This window comes from Daphnia pulex, chromosome 7, assembly GCF_021134715.1.
Source record: "Daphnia pulex isolate KAP4 chromosome 7, ASM2113471v1".
Taxonomy (NCBI): Eukaryota; Metazoa; Arthropoda; class Branchiopoda; order Diplostraca; family Daphniidae; genus Daphnia; species Daphnia pulex.
Genome location: NC_060023.1, coordinates 7,273,151 through 7,293,305, shown reverse-complemented (window position 1 = coordinate 7,293,305; position 20,155 = coordinate 7,273,151). Strand labels below are relative to the sequence as shown.

The following is a 20,155-nucleotide window of genomic DNA, read 5'->3' as shown; positions in this document are numbered from 1 at the left end:
ACGATTTCGGCGCTTTTTTTTTCTTTTCTCCGGCGTCAAAGAAGTCTGCGAATGTGCGAGCGTGTGTGTGTGTGTGTGTGTGTGTGTGAGCTTTTAAAAGACAAGAAAGTGGGGAGGGGAAGGTTCCGGGTCCTCTACTACCACCTGTTGTTTTGCTGTGAAAAAGTCTTCATCAACGTTTTTTATTTGATTTTTTTTTCTTGCCTGCCAATTTCTCTACAAGTTTTATATGCCCCAATCCCCATTTCTTTCGTCGATCTTTATAAAACTCCTCGATAATATTGTGATGAACCAGAAGAGATGTAGTCCAGCCCTAGGGTCAAATCTGAAGAAATTTGCCAGAGAAGAGAAAGAAAAAGAAAATCCCCCCCAATTTTTGTCAACACGAATGAAATAAAAAAATGGCAAGAAGGAAATATTTATCAACATGAGGAAAATACAAAAATCTTGAAAAGGGACCTTTCCCCTGGGGTCAAGTGGGAAATCCTCGAGGAACAATCCCCCTTCCGACCCCACGAAACCTTGTCTTACTCCTCATCTGTGACCACTTCTTTTTTTTTAATACTTGGTTTCATCCCAATTTCTGTATTATTTCAAATTGTATTGTTCATCGTGTGACCATGGAAAAGCATTGTAGGACAATGGAGAATACATGTGACTGTACATAGGATCGTAAAAAAAAAAAACTGGGTGTACAATTGCCTTTTTCTTTTCTTCGAATTTCAGGTAGTCGGTTTGGATAAAATCTGTTTCTTTTTAAACGTCCACATTTTTACATTCCTCTCTTATTGGGACTATATTTTCCGGTCGTGGAGAATGCGATTCTCGGTAAAGTAAATGTACCATCGTTGAACCCGATAGACATTTGACTCTGGAAAGTTCAATTGTATCACATCAAATCTTTTGAGAATTTTGGTACATTTCCGTCCTTTATCTAATGTGTTGCAAGAAAAACATGTCGTAAAGGTAAGGAGAAAAAACAACAACATGTGTGCACATCGATAACCGCAGAACAAAACAATTTCCCCTTTTGCCTTAGATTGAAACATAATTCGACGGAATTTTTTTTTCTTTTGTTGAAACATTTTGTAATTTCAAAACAGTAGACATGATAGTTGCCGTCTCATAAAATATGCAATCGCATTGCCCAACTCAGTAGATAAAGATAAACCCACTAAAGACTGTCTACATAAACTGAATGTCAAAGTTGATTTACTCATTTCAGTCAATCACAGCGCTCTAGGAAAGTCTTTATTTGATCGGTGACATTGTGATAGTTAGAAAAATAGTGAGATCTTCCTAACTATTGCTCATCTCCCAGAGAAGTACGAGTTTGTTTTATATTTTCTTCCTTCGTTCTCGTCAACTGTAAAAGTTGTTAAATATTTACAAGAAAATCTATAACGAAGACGGTATGTATACTGTATAAAGTGTTTATATCTGATTTCGAAATCAGCGCTTTCTTCCCAACTTGAGTGTGTACGGTGACGGCGTGCATTCGGATCGAATAACAGCCGCTTTCGTAAATGATCGTGAACGGCATTGATAAGGCGAGTCGTGGTAGTCGGAAGGCGTTCGCTGGTCATACACAAACTTTTCGGCATTTTAAGATAAATTCGATGTTAGCGCCATCTTCAACTCTTAAGAATTCAATACACATAACAAATCTTTAAATCGAACACGTTGGCCTAAACTTTAATTGCCCAAGAGGTCCCGACTTGTGAGATTGTTATTAGATGACTAATGCGATAATCCGGGTGTTTGCACTTATTCCAGCCGAAATCAGGAAACAAAATCTTCCATGAATTTCCTTTAATGTAATTTTGTCAAAGTTTTACGACCTTGAAGAGGATTTTTTTTTTCTTTTTCTCCTTTTCGGAGTTGTCTGCTGTTGTATTTCAAGATGTACCAACGCTTGTTGCGTCTTGGACTACCGGACGTCAGTTTCAACCGGTAATGGTGTGCACACACACCGTCGTTATCCTGCGCGCTCCCGCGGCCACTTCTTTACGTCCGACGCTGCGATAACACATTCCTATCCAGTTTCGAACGAAGCGCCACGCGGTCTGGACGCATCCGTCCCTCAGTCTTGTCTTCCTGTTGTGCTGAAACAGTTGGAATCGTTTAAAATTCAATTACGTGTTCAATTGACAAAAATCTGTGAGCAACTAAAAGGACGGCGTTGTTAGTAATTGCGAGTTTACTCGCCAACGACTGAGGTAATAATGCCGGTGTAACAATTTTATTCCAAAATGGAAAAAAGGCTTTTTGAGTGAGTTGAGTCATTCGTTATCAGCGTTGAGGTTGAAAATACTTGTGTATTTTCAGAATTGCGCTGGTGCTCGGTAAGAAAGGCAAACACTCGGCCGTGCTTACAACTCTGTTTACTTTTAAAATCCGTAAAAAACGAAATGAGTTTTGGTGGTAATTCACTTGACATACATTTTCTTTAGCCGTCATCCGCTAATTTTATACTTGATGTCACATTTGAGCTGATGGCTGCAAGCGGATGAGGTTTTCCGTGTCAAGTGTCAATATTAGCCGCTTTTAATTTGAGCCACTCGGTTTGGACGGAATGTACGAGGATGACTTGAGCTCTTCTTCGCGCCGCGCTTAGTCAAACATAGCTAAACAAGCCAAACCACCAAGAGCTTTGGCCAGTTATTTTCCTACTTGGCCCGGCGATGCGCTGCTCAACGTATTCGGCACTATTTATAGCTTGAAGGATATGAACGGCCAGCTCCTTTTCACCTTGATAAAACCTCTTTTTCTTCGAGACTTTTACCCTTCGTCTTTCCTAATTTCACGAGCTCTAGAAATGCATATATATATATAACCAGTGTCCGTGTCGACTGTGTGATCAATTCTAACCACGACGGCCGGCGCGATTGAATCGGAAATTCGACAGTCCTATTAGTATTTCAGTAGTGGTTTGTCGATTGCTTTTTGTTTTTGGTTTTCTTCGTTTTATTTTTTTGTGATTCCATTTGAGAGATTTATGCTTACTGGCGGATATTTCAGTCCTGTCGAATCCAAAGGGCACGTGAGCCAGCGCTCTATTGTTCTCGTCTCTTTGATTGTATTCAAAATAACTCTAAATAGTCTACACATGCATAATGGCGAGCTCTCTATTTACAGGAAAGATGCAACGAACGCTGTGGTATGCCCTGGCCATTCTTTGTTGTTCGATCGCCAACTCTTTGGGAGCGCCGGACAAGCCAAAACAACAGCCGGCTGCTGCTCATAAAGAAAAACTAGTTGTCATTCTTCTGGACGGGTAAGGTTCACAAATAAGATTCGGCGAATTTCATTTTTTTTAAATCTGATCTGATGTAATTCGACCTTTTCGCCGTCAGCTTTCGGTGGGACTATGTAGAACAGCAGAAAGAAAAGGAGTCCCTTCCTGGTTTCCGTATACTCCACAAAGAGGGCGTTAGAGCTAAATGGGTGAATCCCATTTTCCCGTCGCTCTCTTACGCTAGCTGGACCACTCTCAGTACAGGTGAACAAACATTATACAAATTTCTTTCGATCGCATCATATCGCGTTGCAGTGCAAATCATTTTTAAATTTTTAATCGCTGCGTTGACTCGTATGAAATTATCAAAATACTTGCTCAGTTCAGAGTTCAGTTTCAACATTTTAATTGTGTTATAGTATGAGAGATTAATCAAATCTACAAATAAAAACGATGCAGGATTGTACGCAGAAAATCACAACATTATTGGAAATTACTTCCACGATTCTTATCGAAAGGAAACGTTCGAGCTGTTCAACCGGACTCTTACATCAAATCAACGATGGTGGCAGGATGCGGAACCCATATGGACGACAGCCACGCGCAGGGGTCGTAAAGTGGGCACTTTCCTATGGGCTCGGTAACCGTGTTCGCTATATACAATAACATCCCTTTACTCTTTTTTTTTTCTTTCTTTCTATCTTTCTTAGAAGCGACATTCCTGTTCAAGGCATTTTACCACATCAGGCCCAGGGTTTTCAACTCACTAAGGGCGCCGGTATCCTCGGCACTAACCTAGAAAAAACAATCAAGATGCTCCAATCCGAAGATTACGATCTTGTTATGGTATAATCTTTAATTCAAGCGAATTTTTATTGATTTGATTAGCTGAATGATTTCAACAGGTTTACAACGAGCACATTGATAACAAAGGACACCAGTTCGGTTCGTTATATTTCCAGCTAGGCATTTTAGTGATTGAAAAACAAATAAAATTTGATTTTGCTATTTTTATTCAGGCCCTACATCTCCAGAGCTAATGCTAGCCGTTCAAGAAGTTGATGCAGAACTGCATAAATTTCTCAAAAAACTAGAAGAAACAAATCTCGACGAAACCGTATATATATAATATTTTTTAGTTTGCGAATTAGACGATAAAACTAAACATTTTTTTAATGATTAGGTAAATGTGATGATCGTTTCTGATCACGGTATGACATCAGGGACTCCTCAGTCAAAAGCGGAATACGTCGAAATTGATGACTATTTGAACATGGACGATGTTTCGTACGTCATCGACCGCGCCGCTGTGGCGGCCGTCGCCCCTCTTCCGGGAAAAGCAGATAAGGTAAAAAAAAAAAAAAATCTTTGCTAATACGACGCCGTTTTTCTTTCTTTTTAACGAGGTGGTTTGGCTTTAAACAATTTTTTTTTCCAATGCTTCAAATATATTTGGTAAAATTAAAACCATTGATTTTCAGGTATACAAGCAACTGAAACATATGCGCGGTATAGACGTTTACCGTCGGGATGACATACCAGAAGAGTATCACTACAAAAATGGGCGCTACGTTCAAGAAATTCTTGTTTGCGCCAAGCCTGGTAAACATCTAAACCCATTTTAAAAATTTCGTCATAATCAATTTCTTGAACTCCACCAGGCTTTATTATAAGTGGAGCTGACAGTTCGAAACAAATCCCGCGTGATCCTTCCACTCCAAGGCCCATGATTTGGGGTGGCCTTCACGGCTACGACGACAAACATCCGGACATGAGGACCATCTTCATGGCAAAGGGACCATCATTCAAGAAGCATTTCAAAGGCGAACCAATTCATTTGGTGGATATTTATCAAATCTATGCTCACATTCTGGGATTTGAGCCGCAACCGCACAATGGCTCCTGGTCACGCGTTCGATCTTACCTAACCAATAGTGCCTCATTCACCAAAGTCCTCAATTTGAATCCAATCCTCCTCACGGCTCTGCTGATTCTACTGAGATATCTCATTTAAATCTTTACAAACGACAAGAGTCCATTCAGCAGAACAATGTATACCAGTACTATATTCGTTTATCAAAGAGTTAAATATTCTATTTAAGATGATGAAATATCGCGTGAGCAATACTTAACTATAGGTCTGATATCAAAAGGGAAATAATAATGTATACTTAAAAATTCAGTGCCTCGTTTGCATTGGTTGGCCTCACCAAGATCCACACCTTTTTGATAGAAGAAATTGTTGAACTAGTCTGTTTTAAAAATTCATAATGTGAATGTGTATTTTGTGGCCTTTTTTTCACTTGACGCTCCTCGTGATTAACATTTCCTGTAAATGTGCTGGTTTGACCTTGAAAGTATATTTCTTGATTAGCTTATTAATACAACAATATTTGAAAATTTCATGCTCTTTGAATTGGTCCTTGGATTAATAGATTAATTATTAAAAAAAAAAAAAGTAAATGCACCGAGAAATAGCTTACGAATTGAGTGAATATATATATTTTTTATTTCATTTTTGAATTTGATAAAATAAAATGAATTTATTTAACTTTTTTAGATTCTTATTATCCGTATCTATAGCCTAGCCTAACATCTGTTTTGATTACTCACGCCAACTGGGACACAAGTAAAAAACCTTATTCCACTACTCTAGGTTTTATTAGATAATTTTCATATAAATTGTCAAATAAATTGTAATAAAACACGCCTGTTTTTTTTAATGTCAGCTGTACCGTACCAGACGGAACAGTCGCCAACGCGTCATTTTCGTTAGTTGGTCGCTGTTCCTTGAAGAAGAAGGGTTAAGTCAGTTTGTTCTCGTTGTTATATTGTAACTACAACTGAGTTTTCCAAATAAGTATAGACATTTAAATTGTGTTATAGTAATAATTCATTATGAAACATAGTATGATTCGTATCAAAAGGATTTGGGTTGTTTCATTGATCCTCGTCATTACTATATTAATATCTTTAATGTTCAGTAACACTATACAAAACGCAAAAATGGTCGCTTACGTGAAAAATGGTCTGCTGACGACATTCATCAATTCCAAGAGTCCTGCTCCGGTAGAGAGCCAATTCAATTTTCCAAATTGGGAAAATCTAGACACAGCGACGGGTACGCAGATCATGAACTACTTCGTGTGGAAAAACCGCTCATCCTGTCAATTGGCTCATGACTTTGGTGGGACCATGATGAATAATCCATCGGGATTGGACGGACAAAAAACCATTTGCATCGATCCGATTATCACCCCGCGTGGTTATGAATGTCTGATTTACTCATTTGGTATAAACAATGAATGGTCATTCGACGAAAACATGGAACGCTACGGCTGCGAAGTTTACTCGTTTGATCCTTCAATGGGAGCAGAAGATCACGACCACAGTGCGAAGATTCATTTCTACAGCTGGGGACTTGGTAATCGGGATGAAATAACTGATAACCATTGGAAAGTCTTCTCGCTTTCGAGCATCTACAAAAATCTGACGGCGAAACACGGCGCTAAAATCATTGATTACCTGAAAATTGACATCGAATTCGCCGAATGGGACGTCCTTCCACAAATCATGGAATCCGGTATGCTGGCTAAAGTGCGGCAGCTGGGTGTTGAGATTCACCTGCCGGATGATGAGCCAATCGAAAACTACCGCGCAAAAGCCAAAATTTTGCGATCTCTCGAGCTGATGGGCATGGTTCGCTTTGATTCCAAGTACAACCCATGGTACAAGGGCGACTTTGTACAACTGAAACTTCAGGGATCTTTTGGGTACGAGATCGCTTGGTACAACAGCAAACTACTGCACGTTTCCTGATAACATGTCACGCTGTCTTGATTGTGACTTTTCAAATAATAAAAGTTCTCTATGATGTTCTTTTGTTTTTACATTATAATATTGGGGCATGTATTTTCTTCCGCTCGTTAATTTTCAGCCACTCGTGTTAAATCTTTATCATGATAAGACCATTATGCTATATTCTTGTTGGATCACCTACACTACATCACGTCCAGCTATTTAAGGCTTGAAAGCGTTTAACCGTTACCGCTAAATCACACTAGAAACCGCCACTCCATTCAAATGAATGTTCTGTACGTAGACGGTATTAGACTATTTCAATTTCTTCATCGGCTTTTAAGGAATGGCAACTTCTTGAAAACCTTGTTACATAATTTAAACCATTGATAACGAAAAAATTGACCAGCTGTATTAAAAGGCTACATGCAGAAGGTCAAATAATATTCCTCGTGATTTCTGAGAAATTCGGGGTTGTGGTATCATATGGCCTTTTTCATACGCGTACTGCTATCAGTGACTATCAGTATTTAGTACATTGCTTTTTGTTTTATGAAGATATTTTATACTATATGATCTGTGTCAAAATTCTTCAGTTTCATTCGTTGTTGCGCTTTAATTCTATATTGGTGAGTTTAGAGCTTTTTAAAGTTGAAGGTATCCGCATAGCAAAAAATCGAACTACTTGTCGACTAGTGCGCACCGTAGCGGGGGTTTGCGGGACTGTTGTGTGTCCAATCCGACCTTTTTGATCGTCAGCTACCTGCGTTAGCAAGGTACCCGAAGGGTTGTTTGCTATTTTTTTTTCATAAAAAACTAGATTCATTCATAAAAAACAATAACTTGTTGTTTCTTAATGCCAAATGACAAAAAATTGGAAATGGCTTACTAATGGCGCAATCGAAATCCACAGATCTCTATGCAGACTAATCATTATTCCGAAATCGAAGTGGCGCTTTTTGCACTTATACGTATCCCTCAACAATTAAAATTATTTTTTGTATTTTCGCTTGATTAGCCATCTAGTGACAATCGCCAAAACTATAGCCATCTAGTGGGCAATCTAGTACAAAAAAAAAACAAACCCATACCAGCAAAATAAAAACGTGATTAGAAACCCTTCAGAACACGTGACTAGCCTACCAATAAAGAAGGTCTATAGACAAATCACACCTACCGCCAAACAAAAGTTATCGGCCTTCATTTTAGACCGTAGGAAATGCTATACATTACCTACCTACGAAATTGGTATAGTGTACCAATTTCGTCCGCTTTTAACCATGGCCTACTTTACTAACGGCCACAAGGCATAGATCTCCCCTGTAGTTAAAAGAAAGTCGATTTTCCCAACCACCCTCAGTAGCCGGAGGGCTTTCCTGCACCCGTGGCCATCTTTGCAAGTTGCATGGAACTGTGGAAATCCCTTATGTGAATCCACCGCTATACCCACTAGGCTACCAATCGCTTACCTCCATCCTTCTTTTTTAAGGAATTTTTTTTTCGATTTCCACAGTTCCATGCAACTTGCAAAGATGGCCACGGGTGCAGGAAAGCCCTCCGGCTACTGAGGATGGTTGAGAGAATCGACTTTCTTTTAACTACAGGGGAGATCTATGCCTTGTGGCCGTTAGTAAAGTAGGTCATGCTTTTAACACAACATAGTCAACAAGTCTCAGGTCAACCCTTGGACTTACTTAGCGGTCGCCTGTTAGGTCCGGGGATGGATCTGAGCCGTTTGCCTTTACTATTGTTAATCGAGTTTCCAATCGATTTACGAGGCAGCTGTCAACAACCAGGGCAGCCATGCAAATTTATTCCTTCGTCATTTTTCTTTTTACATTTGTGATTTTTTGCAGAAAAATAGCTAAGATTAGGTGGTGTAGACAGTTAGAAAAAATTGGTAGAAGGGATGTACGAAAAAGTGGCTTAAAATTCGTATCATGCATGAGGGGAATGAGAACTGAGTTGGCGCGAGCCTCTCGGATGGGAAATTTAAATTTTTAATAAACTTTAAAGAAATCAAATGGCAAAGTTTGGAGGGATGGGTGCCGTGTGGAGTCATCACAAACAGCAGACCCGGAATTTACCCGCCGGTGGTGATCTACAGCGTTCGTATTGGAACCCGCTTCCAGCAACCACTTGATCAACTTAAAATCATTGAGGTTTCCCACGTAGGCTTCACACGCTTTCATCAGTAGGTTTGGTTTTTGATTTGTCCACTGGTTCTCATAGTTTTTGATATAAGTTTGTAGCTGACTTTTCAATTGGCTACTCTGATTCTCCGAATTCGGAATTGACACAAGCGATTGGAGAATAACCAAAATCAGTTTTGAAATCTCCTTCAACTTGACGGCTTTTGATTTTATCTTAAGGTCTGAATGGATTTCTCGGGATTTCTGTCATTTGTTCGTTTGGTGCGTGATCGCGAACTTTTACTTGGTACGCGCAACAGAAGTCCAGGGAAGTCATTAAGTTGTCAAAAGTCAATAATGTGTCGGGATCGGATATATCCAATTGAATGAGTTGTGAGCAGGTAAAGATTCTGGAGAATTTGGTGAACGTTGAGTGAACGATGTCTTGGGACTCCGTTGGGTCGCGAACTAGTTCATATAGAAACTCTGCAGTCCCAAAGATCTCAAAAAGGAAGAGGGCTATAACAAAAGCTTCAGGACGAGTCAATTCGCGTATTTCCCAGTCTTGAAGAGCGAATTGGAACAAATGATATACGGCAAGGCTATTGGGGAAGCAGTAATTCTTCCGTGATATACGTTGAAACATTAAAAAGGCTTGCGTGCTCCACTGCAATTGCTCCTTTGGAAATAAATGGAACAATTCTTCAAACGTTTGGAATTCACGACTGTGCTTGAAAGCGAGTCTCTCCCATTCAGATGGGGGAAAATTGTTCCTCTGTGGTTATGGTTATGGTTATTCAATTTCTATAGCGCACTTTCCAACTGAATGTTCAAATGACGCTGGTTAGTTTCCAATTTGGAAGATGTGATTAAACACATCATAGTATATTTAACTGATATTCTGTAAAGCGTTTTTTTCCCTCAAAACTGTTGCCCGCTCCCAACAGTTCCAGGCGTGTTTTCTGAAATCAGGATCGCCACGAAACACATGCATAACTCCATCGAGCTCCAATTCTTCAATCCGCTGCTGTGTATAAAAGATTTTTAGTTCTTTCAACGATGAGTTCTCATAGGATATGGCATCCACTCCTTTTTTGACCAAATGATTCAAGTTTTCGTTTTCTACATCAGGCAGATCCATCTTATTTTTCTTATGGGGATTATCATGTTCATCACATTCTGGCAACCGCGATATCAGCTCTGAAGAAGTCTTCGGGGACGTGTGGGAGGTAATCGTCTAAAATCATTGAAAGGGAACGATTTATATTTTAATTTTAATGTGATTTTAATAAGATATTACCCCAGTTAAAATTCATATTTAATGGAGTTTTAGGGAAAGAGTTCGCCTTTGCCCTCCGTGCTACACGGTTAACGTTTTCTATAATTGGCAGCTGACGAAACGGGTTTATTTCAAAATTTCATGAAAAAATAGGCTCCACCACTTGCGCGGTGGAAGCGTACACATTGGTTTTTACTTCTTTCTTTACTCTGCTTTAATTTCCGCATCCAGGGACTTGTATACCTTGGCTTTACATGTATGGGCATTTTCCCGAATAAGAACGCCCCACCCTTTTGCAAAACCGTTGCACGGCACCAGTCTTTTCCAGACCGGCACGTACAACGCCAAGAGACGGATACATTTTTGTAGGTGGCTTTTTTCCTGAAAGGTCGGCCAAGTCCATCAAATAGCGTCGGTGCTTGCCTATGCAAAATAGGTTTAGGTTTGGTTAGCTGATGCATGGAAGATAGCTACTTACTTCCTAAGAGCATCAGGTAAAATCTGCCACTTATAGACTTCAGTGTCATCTTCGTTGTCGCTGTCGTCTGATTCGTCGGCTGTTGCAAGTATGGAGGGTTGGCCAGCTGTTCCCTGACGGAGCTCCACTGTTTCTTCACGTGCAGGAACAGGAAGGGAAAAATCTTGAGCTCCAATCTGCAAGATGTATTTCATCAGCTGGACTTATCGTGACTTGGTGAGTTATTGTGACTTGAGCTAGAGAAGTTACTAAGACTTCTATTGGAGACACAGCCATTTGGGGTGTTGGACGAATAACTTCATCGAGTGGTGTTGATGCCACAATGCGTACACCAATCATGGGTGCATTTACCAACAGTTGCTGTGGTTTAGTTGTTGCCTTCTTGGGTCTTGGCTCTGGTTTCTTGGCAGGAGCTTTACGTTTTCGGCTCACAGGTGACTTAATTCCATGTTTTTTTGCATAACACAAAACACACTCAAAATCTAAAACTTCGTTGTTCTTTTTTAGCCAAACGTACTCCCGAGGAGATAACTTTTCAGGCAGACACACTCTATGAACAAGCTCCTTGCAGGAGCAACAAACAACGATTTGAAAATTTCTCCCCTTAGAAAATCTTTCTTACAAGTAAAGCATAATACTTGCAAATTGCAGTACTGCAACTTTAAATTTTCCAAAAATTAACAGATCACGTGCCTGATGAGGAGGTTACTGAGGAGCTTCTTCAGAAATCATAGATGCATCTACGGTTTCTCGATCTGACTCCAGGTCAGCAAGTGGCAGGACGAAAGAAGCTAATGGTGGCACGAACTGCGAATCCATCAGTTGATCCGCCTGCCCTCCTTCTTGGATTGGTTGAACCAGTGTAGCTGTAGCTGACATTTCAACATCTGATTCTGATGGCTGGCGGACAACCACTATTTGAGGCACGTTTTGTGTAACTGTTACCACCAAACAGGGCTTGCTCGGATCGACTACTTCTTCTCCTTGCATTTCAACCTGTTGTTCTTTCTTACTTCTTCAGACGGCATTTTTCTTGAGTACCCGGACGGATAGGAATAGGATTTTCGGACAATTTCGTACCCAAGTCAGCTTCTTGGTCGTCCAAGGCCATTACTGCTCTCAAGGAATCTTCACCCTCAATCAAAACGATTGCCGCATCTTAAACTGTGAATGCCGAAGCTTCAAGTGAAGCCATCGCAGAATGTGTTGTGAATGCCGAAGATTCATTTAATGTTTTTAAAGCTTCAATGGATGCTAGCGTTTGATGCATTTTCGCTTTCCTCTCAGTGTCCAGACTAGGGGGATCTTGGCGTGGTTTTCTAGAAGCCATTACTGCTGGGGATTAACCTATAAACCAAATTGGTAAATATCAGAACACAGTTACATTACACAACGAGTATCTAATATTTAGCAACACCCTTTAAGTCTGACTGTTTTCCAAAAACTCAAGACGTCAAGAGAAAAAATAAGAATTCACTTACTAGTTACTTGTCGTTCTATTCACCAACACTTATCATGAACAAAAAAAAAAGAAAAAAAGGAAGGGAAAAAAACTGCACACACAAAACGCTGTGTTGCGCAATTTTAAATTTTGTTAGCTTATTTGGTATCATTTTTGTGCTTGACAATGTCTTGTAGATGTAATGTTGTTTCGTTTCCCCGCCACAAAAACAAAACAAAATGTAAATTCCAATCTCACACACACACAAAAACAAGGTCATGTAGCCCATTTTTGAAATAAAAATAAGGTGTCGTAATGAATATCCATGCTGCAATGATTACTGAGGAGGAAACAAAAACCCGCTTACAAATCCTTTGCGTGTTGTGTAAATAAATTATTTTGAGTCCTTTTTGTTTTGCCAAAAGTTTTTCCTCGTCATATTTCTTTTTCCCCTGACCAAAACTTTAATCGTGCGACGTTTTATCTCGAATCGTTATCTTTGTAAGATTGAATTACTAATGTTTGTGAACATTATCTGAGAATGATCAAAGTGAAAATCAATAAACTCCCCACTGCAGCAGCATTGATGTTGACGGAAAAAAACTGTTGGCGTGATGGCACAGTCAGTCTACCACTACCTTTTATACACCATCTCGCCATATTATCTAATAGAGGTGGTACGGAAGCCCCAATATTGATAGTTTCTAAATGGCCGGGGTCCAAAGTTTGTTGGTCCATTCTACTTTGCAAGTGTTAATGACATACCGATAGGTATATACAGGTTGCCGAATCATCCAAATCCATTTTGGCAATAGTTTTACGAAGAAAATCAAGCGCCTAAATTTGGTCATCTGCTAGAGAGAAGCCATGAGTCCCAGTGTAGCTATAATTGTTATCTGCTTGGACCGCTTGGTACTTGCAACTTTACTGCTTTTACGCTTGAATTTGGTAAACTTCCTACTCATGTGATGAGCTCGGCCTTGCAGGTAAAATCATTTTAAGCTCATTTTCGTAAGAATTTTTGCGTAGCAAATCTATTTCTCGATTATGTAATCTATTCTCACGCAGTAATGTTTTTTATTGTAAGATGTTCGAATTACAAATGCAAGGGCATACCATATTGTTAGAAATAATAATAGGGTACTTTTTGAAATTGAAAACCGAGACATTTTTTTGAGATTTGGGAAATTTATTGGTTGTCTGGTGTCTGGTCGTCCATTATTTCTTTCTAACAAAAATCACAACACATTACTGCGCAATATTCGTTTTTCAAATTTTCAAATTTCAGAATTGTTGTCCCGTGTTTCTCTTCTATTAAATGAGTGTATGTGTATTCGAATATTTAGTATTGGATTTCTGATAATGGTGAGAGTCATTTCGGCCTAACCATTTCGGCTAACCATTTCGGCCTACCATTTCGGCCGGCCTAAATGACTTTTTTTAAAATGGTCATTTCGGCCCCTCCAAAAAAATTATTGACCATTTCGGCCACAATTTTTACCATTTCGGCCAAACTATCTGATTTTGAAATGATGTGATTTTTTTAAATGGTTTCCAGGTCGTGTTGATGCTTTAGTCGAAGCTGATACAGAGATCCCTACTGCTGTTGGACGTGGTCGTGGTCGTGTTGGAGGTAGGAAATATTTCGTCTTGCAATAACCACAATTAAATTATGTGATTTTTTTTAATTGTTTCCAGGTCGTGTTGATGCTTTAGTCGAAGTTGATAAAGAGATCCCTACTGTTGTCGGTCGTGGCCGTGGTCGTTGCCGTGACCGTGTTGATGCTGTTGAAAAGCTTGATACTCGATCAAAGCGATTCAGATTGGATTTGCGTTATGCGTTATCTAGTTCTGGAAACGATTCTGGTGTGGTGCCATTGGCTTACAATACAATTTCAACGGTTTTTCAAGAGATCCAACCAACTGTCAACATCAACATAGTCATAACGCCAGAGTTTTGGGGTCACACGATGGATATGGACAAAACAAGCCCGTTTCTAATTCCAAATCCAGTTGTGGAACCTTATTTGTTGCTACCTAGCCCGACTCCATTCCCAGATATTCCAAATTGGGAAATAGTAAAAAATGGGTCAACAAAGTAATGCAGTTGCTATAATTGAAATAAAATAATGTTTAATTCAAAATATTGATTATAGGGGAAAAGACTTGCTGGTTGATGGTATCGGGTTTTCTTATACAAAAAAAGGAAATCCAAGACGCGATGGAACAGTTATTTGGCGATGCACGATACGTCCAAAGATTAACCCATGCAAAGGAATGGTATCTTATAATAACAACAGTTACACGCTTTTTGTGTGTCATACTTGTACGGAAAGGAAGGGAATTGCTGTTAAGGCAGCTGTCACGGCTTCAGCCAAAGAAAAAGCGTTGAACGCCGTTTACGAATCTGCCATGCAAATTTTGGAGCCAATATTAGTTGACCAGTTAGAGAAAAAAGGTGGTGGAGTGCAGCTTCCCAATCCCAATTTAGTCGTACGATCAATGAATCTAGCGAGACAGTCTGTTCACCCTGGGTCCACGACTAATATGATTCGTCATCTTCGAAATGTCCACAAAAAGGACCTTGGCTGTGCATCCGGAAAAAGTATTTCATTCCTTTGTTTTTGCGTTTAACTTTTTTAAATAATTTTATTTTTAGAATCGTCGGGCCAAAAAAGACAACAACGTGTTGCCACGAAAGAGAATCTCCGCTTAGATCGCCTGTTTGCCATTTTGGTGTGTGCCGATTACCAACCTTTCTGGATGAGTGACAGCGTGGCTTTTCGCAACTTCGCCCGTGCGTTGGATGCGTCATGGACACCTCCTTCCAGAACTGCAGTCAGTGAATGCCTAGTTCCGGCGCTGGCCAAAGAAGTTGAAGAAAGACTGATTGATCTTCTGAAGAAAGTTGACGACATATCTCTCACGACTGATGCCTGGACTTCTAAGGCGACTGAAAATTTTGAAGCACTCACGGGCCACTTCATCGACGAAGATTTCAAATTCCAGTCAGTGACCATAGGCATTAAACAACTACTGGATAAACAGCCGCAAGCCATGCGCAATTAATTCAGAATCTGCTTTCCCAACACGAGGGATTGATTGAATAAGTACGATGCCCTACAAGTGACTTTGCCAGTGTGATGAAGTTATCTGCTTAATTGCTCAACTTCGAATGGTTTGGCTGTTTTCCACATACTGTAAATTTAGTCGTTAAAGACGGTTTGAAGATTTCACAATGCACCGCTCTGTTATCCAACATTCGTACAACTGTTTCATATTTTAAGCGGAGCAGCAAAGCCATGTCGAGACTACATGATGTGCAGTGGTAATTGAATCTTCCTCTAAATCGCCTCATACGCGATTGTGAGACTCGCTGGTCTTCAACTTACGATATGATTGTCCGTTACATTGAGCAATTTTCAGCAATCCAGCTTGTTTGTAGTGAAGAAGCCTTTCTCCACCCAACCTTGTCTGCAATGGATCTACAGGAACTCAAGAAGCTTAGAGATTTGCTGAAACCTTTTGCTTAAATAACTACACTGATGTCGTTGGAGAAGAACGTGACTGCCTCTTCGGTGAGCTTGATTTAAATAGTTGTCATCGCATGTTTCGAATGTTGACTATTTTGTTTCTTTTTTTTCTCGTCATAGGTAATTTACTACGCAAACCAGCTGATGAAAGCTACGGCTTTTGGAAACTTGACATCATCAGCTTACCCGGTTTCGGCAGCAGTTGCTGCTGCGATGCGTGCGTCAATGATCTCCAGAAAGTTTGACCATTACCAATTCAGCCGTGTTTTACGAATGTGCAAAATATTAGATCCGCGTTTTAAAACTCATACTTTTCCAAATGCAATCACCATCAACGAGGCGAAGCACGCCCTTTACAAGGCTGTGGCAACCGTTCATCCAGAAGAAGAAGAGACGGTCGCTTATGAAGTTAAGGGTTCGCTTTTTGACGACTTTGATTGGGCTGTCTGCATTTCAAAAGTCACATCTCACGCACAAACTGCTTCGCGGAATTATGTTGACAACTTTTTCGCAGAACCAACACTTGGTCATCAACTTGATCCATTAGATTGGTGGAAGAAGAGACGGGATAGATATCCACGTTTGGTAGTCCTCGTGCGCAGATACCTTTGCATCATCACGAATTCCGTACCATGTGAACGTATATTCAGCAAGATGGGTCTAGTTGTAACCGATCGAAGAACACATTCAACTGCCGAAAAGGCTGCATTGGTTGGCGTTGTAGCTTCAAACCTCAAACTGCTTGAAACTAATTGATTCACTTTGTGTTTTACATTTCACATTTCATATTTTTGGCAACGTTCTACCCGCTACTCGTTACTCGGGTGTTCACTCGGGTAGGGGCGTATACAACCCAAGTTGGTCGAGTGGGTGCTTTATTGACAGCACTAATTTGTTGTTGAACCAATGTTATGGATGACCAACTCGGCATTGCCATTCCGCGTGCTCAGAAATAAATTTTTGCCATCTCATATTAATCTGGTAAGTTTCATTTATTAGAAAACTATTGTTTTTTTTTTCTTTTGTGTGTTAATTTTATCACAGTAACTGATATGTCAACGTCTTCAAACTTGTATTGTTGTTGATTTGAAAGGTGAATATCGAGGCACAATCACAATTACTTCCCTAAAAAAACCAACATTGCTTATGCTACATTTTTGGTATGTAAACGTTTTTCGTAATTAACTTAACGTTTAGAACAGTACAATGTTGAATTCTTTTTTACCGTTTCCAGGCATTGAAAATGGCTGCAGTTAGCATGTTGGCCAACGTGACACATTTTGACGATTCGGTTCTTGGTGGTCAAGAGACAAGTGTGTATTTCTGGGGTTCTACACGTGATCGCAGTTTGTATTTGACGATGGAGTTGTACCTGGAATCCACCAGGCAACATTTGGAATCAAAAGCTTTACCCATTCATCTAAGTTACCTCGAAAGTTATACCAGATGTTTTGTGCACTCATCAATCATCGTGAGCATAGAGCAACAGTACGTGAATTGAAGTTAAACCATACTGGAATGCTTGAAGTCTTCTGTGTTGATTCCGGGAAAACACCATTTTTTCTCTTGACGTCTTCTTTGTCTCTGCAGTTTTCCCTCACTTAATTTTGGATTTGGCTTGGGCTATGAGCCAGAATTGCGGAATTCTGCAAGTGGAGAAAAAACTGGCCGTCACACCCTTTTGAAATCTTGTTATATTGAAATTGGCGTCCTTTTCTTTCATTCCTTTTTCCTCTTTGTTCATGGGCTGCACGGAAAACTTTGTAATATGTAAATTTCAAAATAAAATATTGGGTAGACAATCAGGCATAAACTTTTTTCGTCGCTTTCGTCTGTAGTCAGGAAGAGAAAGGAAGAGGCGTAGAGGAAAGCGAATGATGAACGCTCCTGCTCCTCTTGCAATAGTCTTATTACCTATCAACGATTTTGGTTCTTTTCTTTGCCGATGTCCTTAACTTGTGCAGTCGTAGCTCAAGTCTGATCCGTGTCTCTTGTTTTTTATTTTGCATACGATCACTACTTTACTTTTCCCTTTCGACGTGGAAAGAAAAATAGACGGACTCCGTAACCTACGGAACGTTAATGCTTACTAAATTGGTTTTCCATTTTTTCTTTTTAAGTTTTTGCTATTATGTTACGATTCACTGAAGTAAAGAATTTCATGTGATAATTTCATCGAGTCATATTGTGGCTTTATTTATTATTTTATTATGACATCTCTATTTTTCCCAATTTTGAATGCTTTTTTTTCACTTCCGGCACGAGAGCCCTCGACGACTTCTTCATCTCTCCCTTGCGTTTCATAAGCCAACAGCAAAGCGGCAAACGGCAAAGCCAACATCCAGCAGTGGTATCTTCTACTACAGGCCACTCATTACAGTAACTCCAATTGCCATTCATCTTTGCCCACCGGAAATCTTCTTCGTTCTCTCACGTGATATTGTCTTACATGGTTAATTTGTCCAACGTTTTCCAAAAATTGAATTTTCCTTCCCCCCTCCCCATCTACGGGGGGAAGTCCAGTTTGTTGTCGCCATCATTTTTTCTTGTAGCCTATAGAAATTGCGATTTAACACTTTTACAATGTTTATAGCCAATCTTACCAGAATATACAGTCATCCGTGAAAGTGTCTTGAACAGGCGAATGGCTCTCTATGTTTTAAGTTTAATTTGACGGAAGGGATACTACGGTGCCTACCGTAACCCCAGAATTTTACGCCTTTTTCTCTTTTTCTTTTCACTCTACTATTTCTTTAAATATGAAGGGAAAAAAGAAAAAGGCGTAAAAATACTGGGGGTATGGTAGGCATTATTTTGTTATTGTTTATTCTAACTAGGCGAGTGTTCACTGCGGCAATAAACCGGCTTGTGTAAAGGCATATCTGGCCCCTTTGCTGGTTGAGTTGAAAACATTAGAGACTTATACCAAGAAAATTATAGTCATCGAGACTTATATTTTGTGTGATGCCCCAGCCCAGAGTTTGGTCAAAGTAATTTAGGGTCACACAGGATAAGGTGCATGCGAAAGATGTGTTCAACACCTGAAGAAAATTTGTGGACGAATGACATTCCTTACACTAATGGGAAACTTCGTACTGACAAGTCCTTCCGTAAAAAACAGACCAATTTCACAATCATTCCCGAATGATGACAGCCCATTTACTCAACTACAACTCAATATGGTGTACACGTTCCCCTTGGACTACATTCACAGGGGTTGCCTGTGCGTTATGAATAATATTCTTCAAAAATGGAGGGACTACTTCTTTTCCAAAGAAAACGTTCTTGCTTTGAATAAGCGGATGGGACATTTCAAATCAAGCTTTCCTGACTTTCCTGACTTTCAAAGGAAGGGAAGATTATTAGAAGATGTTCACTATTGGAGGGCCGCTGAGTTACGCTCTTTTTACTTTACAGTGGTGGAGCTGCACTGAAGGGAATCATAACAGAAGAATTATGTGACCACTTTAATACAGCTATAAGAATTTTGGCTTCACCAAACTCTATTCGGGATTTCATCAAGTATGCAGGCGAGTGTCTCTGTAACTTCGTTCACAAATTTGGTCGTAATTATTGGGAGGAATATCTTGTATACAACGTGCCCTCAGTTATGCATATCGCATAGGATGTTTTACGACATGGTTGTCTAGATGAAATCAGCACATTTCCGTTCAAAAATTATTTTGGTAAAATCAAACGGCTTCTTCGTGGAACCAAACGTCCGTGAGCCCAACTGAAGAAGCGTCTGTCCGAAATTACAAAAATTGGAACGACACCGAGCTCATAAGATATTTTGAATAAATATTATATACAATGTATCTTTTTCTCGTTTATATCATATTTCATTCTCTTTAAAACATTATATTGTTCGATCATTTCAGATTTAAGAATCCAAATGTCATGCCATTGGAAAGACTTTGTGTGCAATCTGAAGCGAATTCTTTTTTAATCATTCAAGATTCCAATAATAGCAACAAAGTTCAAGTTGTCAAGGTGACTAAAATCAGTCCTGGTCGCGTAGATGGGCTGGAATTATTACTTTTGATGAAGCAAGGTGGCGATGAAGGGGACAAATATGATGCATTTTCCGAACCACTTCCTTCTTCCAAGCTAGGTAGCGCGTACTTCAACCTTCGTATTTCTAATTATGGAACTATTCAGACTATCGGTACAGCCACAACACTAAATATATGTTTAAAAATATATATTGGATGTCTTGAGTGTATGCATTTACATTGTGGCAGACCCGGAATTTG

At 39.7% G+C, this 20,155-nt stretch overlaps 2 protein-coding genes across 6 annotated transcripts; both read left to right on the top strand.

Moving 5' to 3' along the window:
• Positions 1 to 1,187: 1,187 nt before the first annotated feature.
• On the top strand, positions 1,188 to 5,641 carry LOC124198263 (glycerophosphocholine cholinephosphodiesterase ENPP6-like). 5 transcript variants are annotated; one of them, XM_046594039.1, is made up of 10 exons: positions 1,188 to 1,325; positions 3,139 to 3,277; positions 3,357 to 3,502; positions 3,698 to 3,878; positions 3,949 to 4,084; positions 4,144 to 4,183; positions 4,258 to 4,355; positions 4,422 to 4,586; positions 4,720 to 4,840; positions 4,900 to 5,641. In XM_046594039.1, exons 2-10 carry the CDS (start codon positions 3,144 to 3,146, stop codon positions 5,250 to 5,252), a joined length of 1,374 nt encoding a protein of 457 aa, XP_046449995.1. In that variant the 5' UTR covers positions 1,188 to 1,325; positions 3,139 to 3,143; the 3' UTR covers positions 5,253 to 5,641. The 5 variants fall into 5 exon arrangements, with proteins under 5 accessions (XP_046449995.1, XP_046449994.1, XP_046449999.1 ...); XM_046594038.1 differs by lacking the exon at positions 1,188 to 1,325 and adding an exon at positions 1,861 to 2,219; XM_046594043.1 differs by lacking the exon at positions 1,188 to 1,325 and adding an exon at positions 2,348 to 2,930.
• A 363-nt stretch (positions 5,642 to 6,004) lies between these two features.
• On the top strand, positions 6,005 to 7,126 carry LOC124198264. The gene has a single exon (XM_046594044.1). It carries the CDS (start codon positions 6,137 to 6,139, stop codon positions 7,055 to 7,057), a length of 921 nt encoding a protein of 306 aa, XP_046450000.1. The 5' UTR covers positions 6,005 to 6,136; the 3' UTR covers positions 7,058 to 7,126.
• Positions 7,127 to 20,155: the final 13,029 nt, after the last annotated feature.

Excerpts from the sequence above, each read along its gene's own strand:
- LOC124198264 (XM_046594044.1), top strand. The coding sequence starts at position 6,137 with ATGAAACATAGTATGATTCGTATCAAAAGGATTTGGGTTGTTTCATTG.
- LOC124198263 (XM_046594039.1), top strand. The coding sequence starts at position 3,144 with ATGCAACGAACGCTGTGGTATGCCCTGGCCATTCTTTGTTGTTCGATC. Across the intron at positions 4,356-4,421 it reads AAACAAATCTCGACGAAACC|GTAAATGTGATGATCGTTTC; the intron begins GTATATATATAA and ends TTTAATGATTAG. Across the intron at positions 4,841-4,899 it reads TCTTGTTTGCGCCAAGCCTG|GCTTTATTATAAGTGGAGCT; the intron begins GTAAACATCTAA and ends GAACTCCACCAG.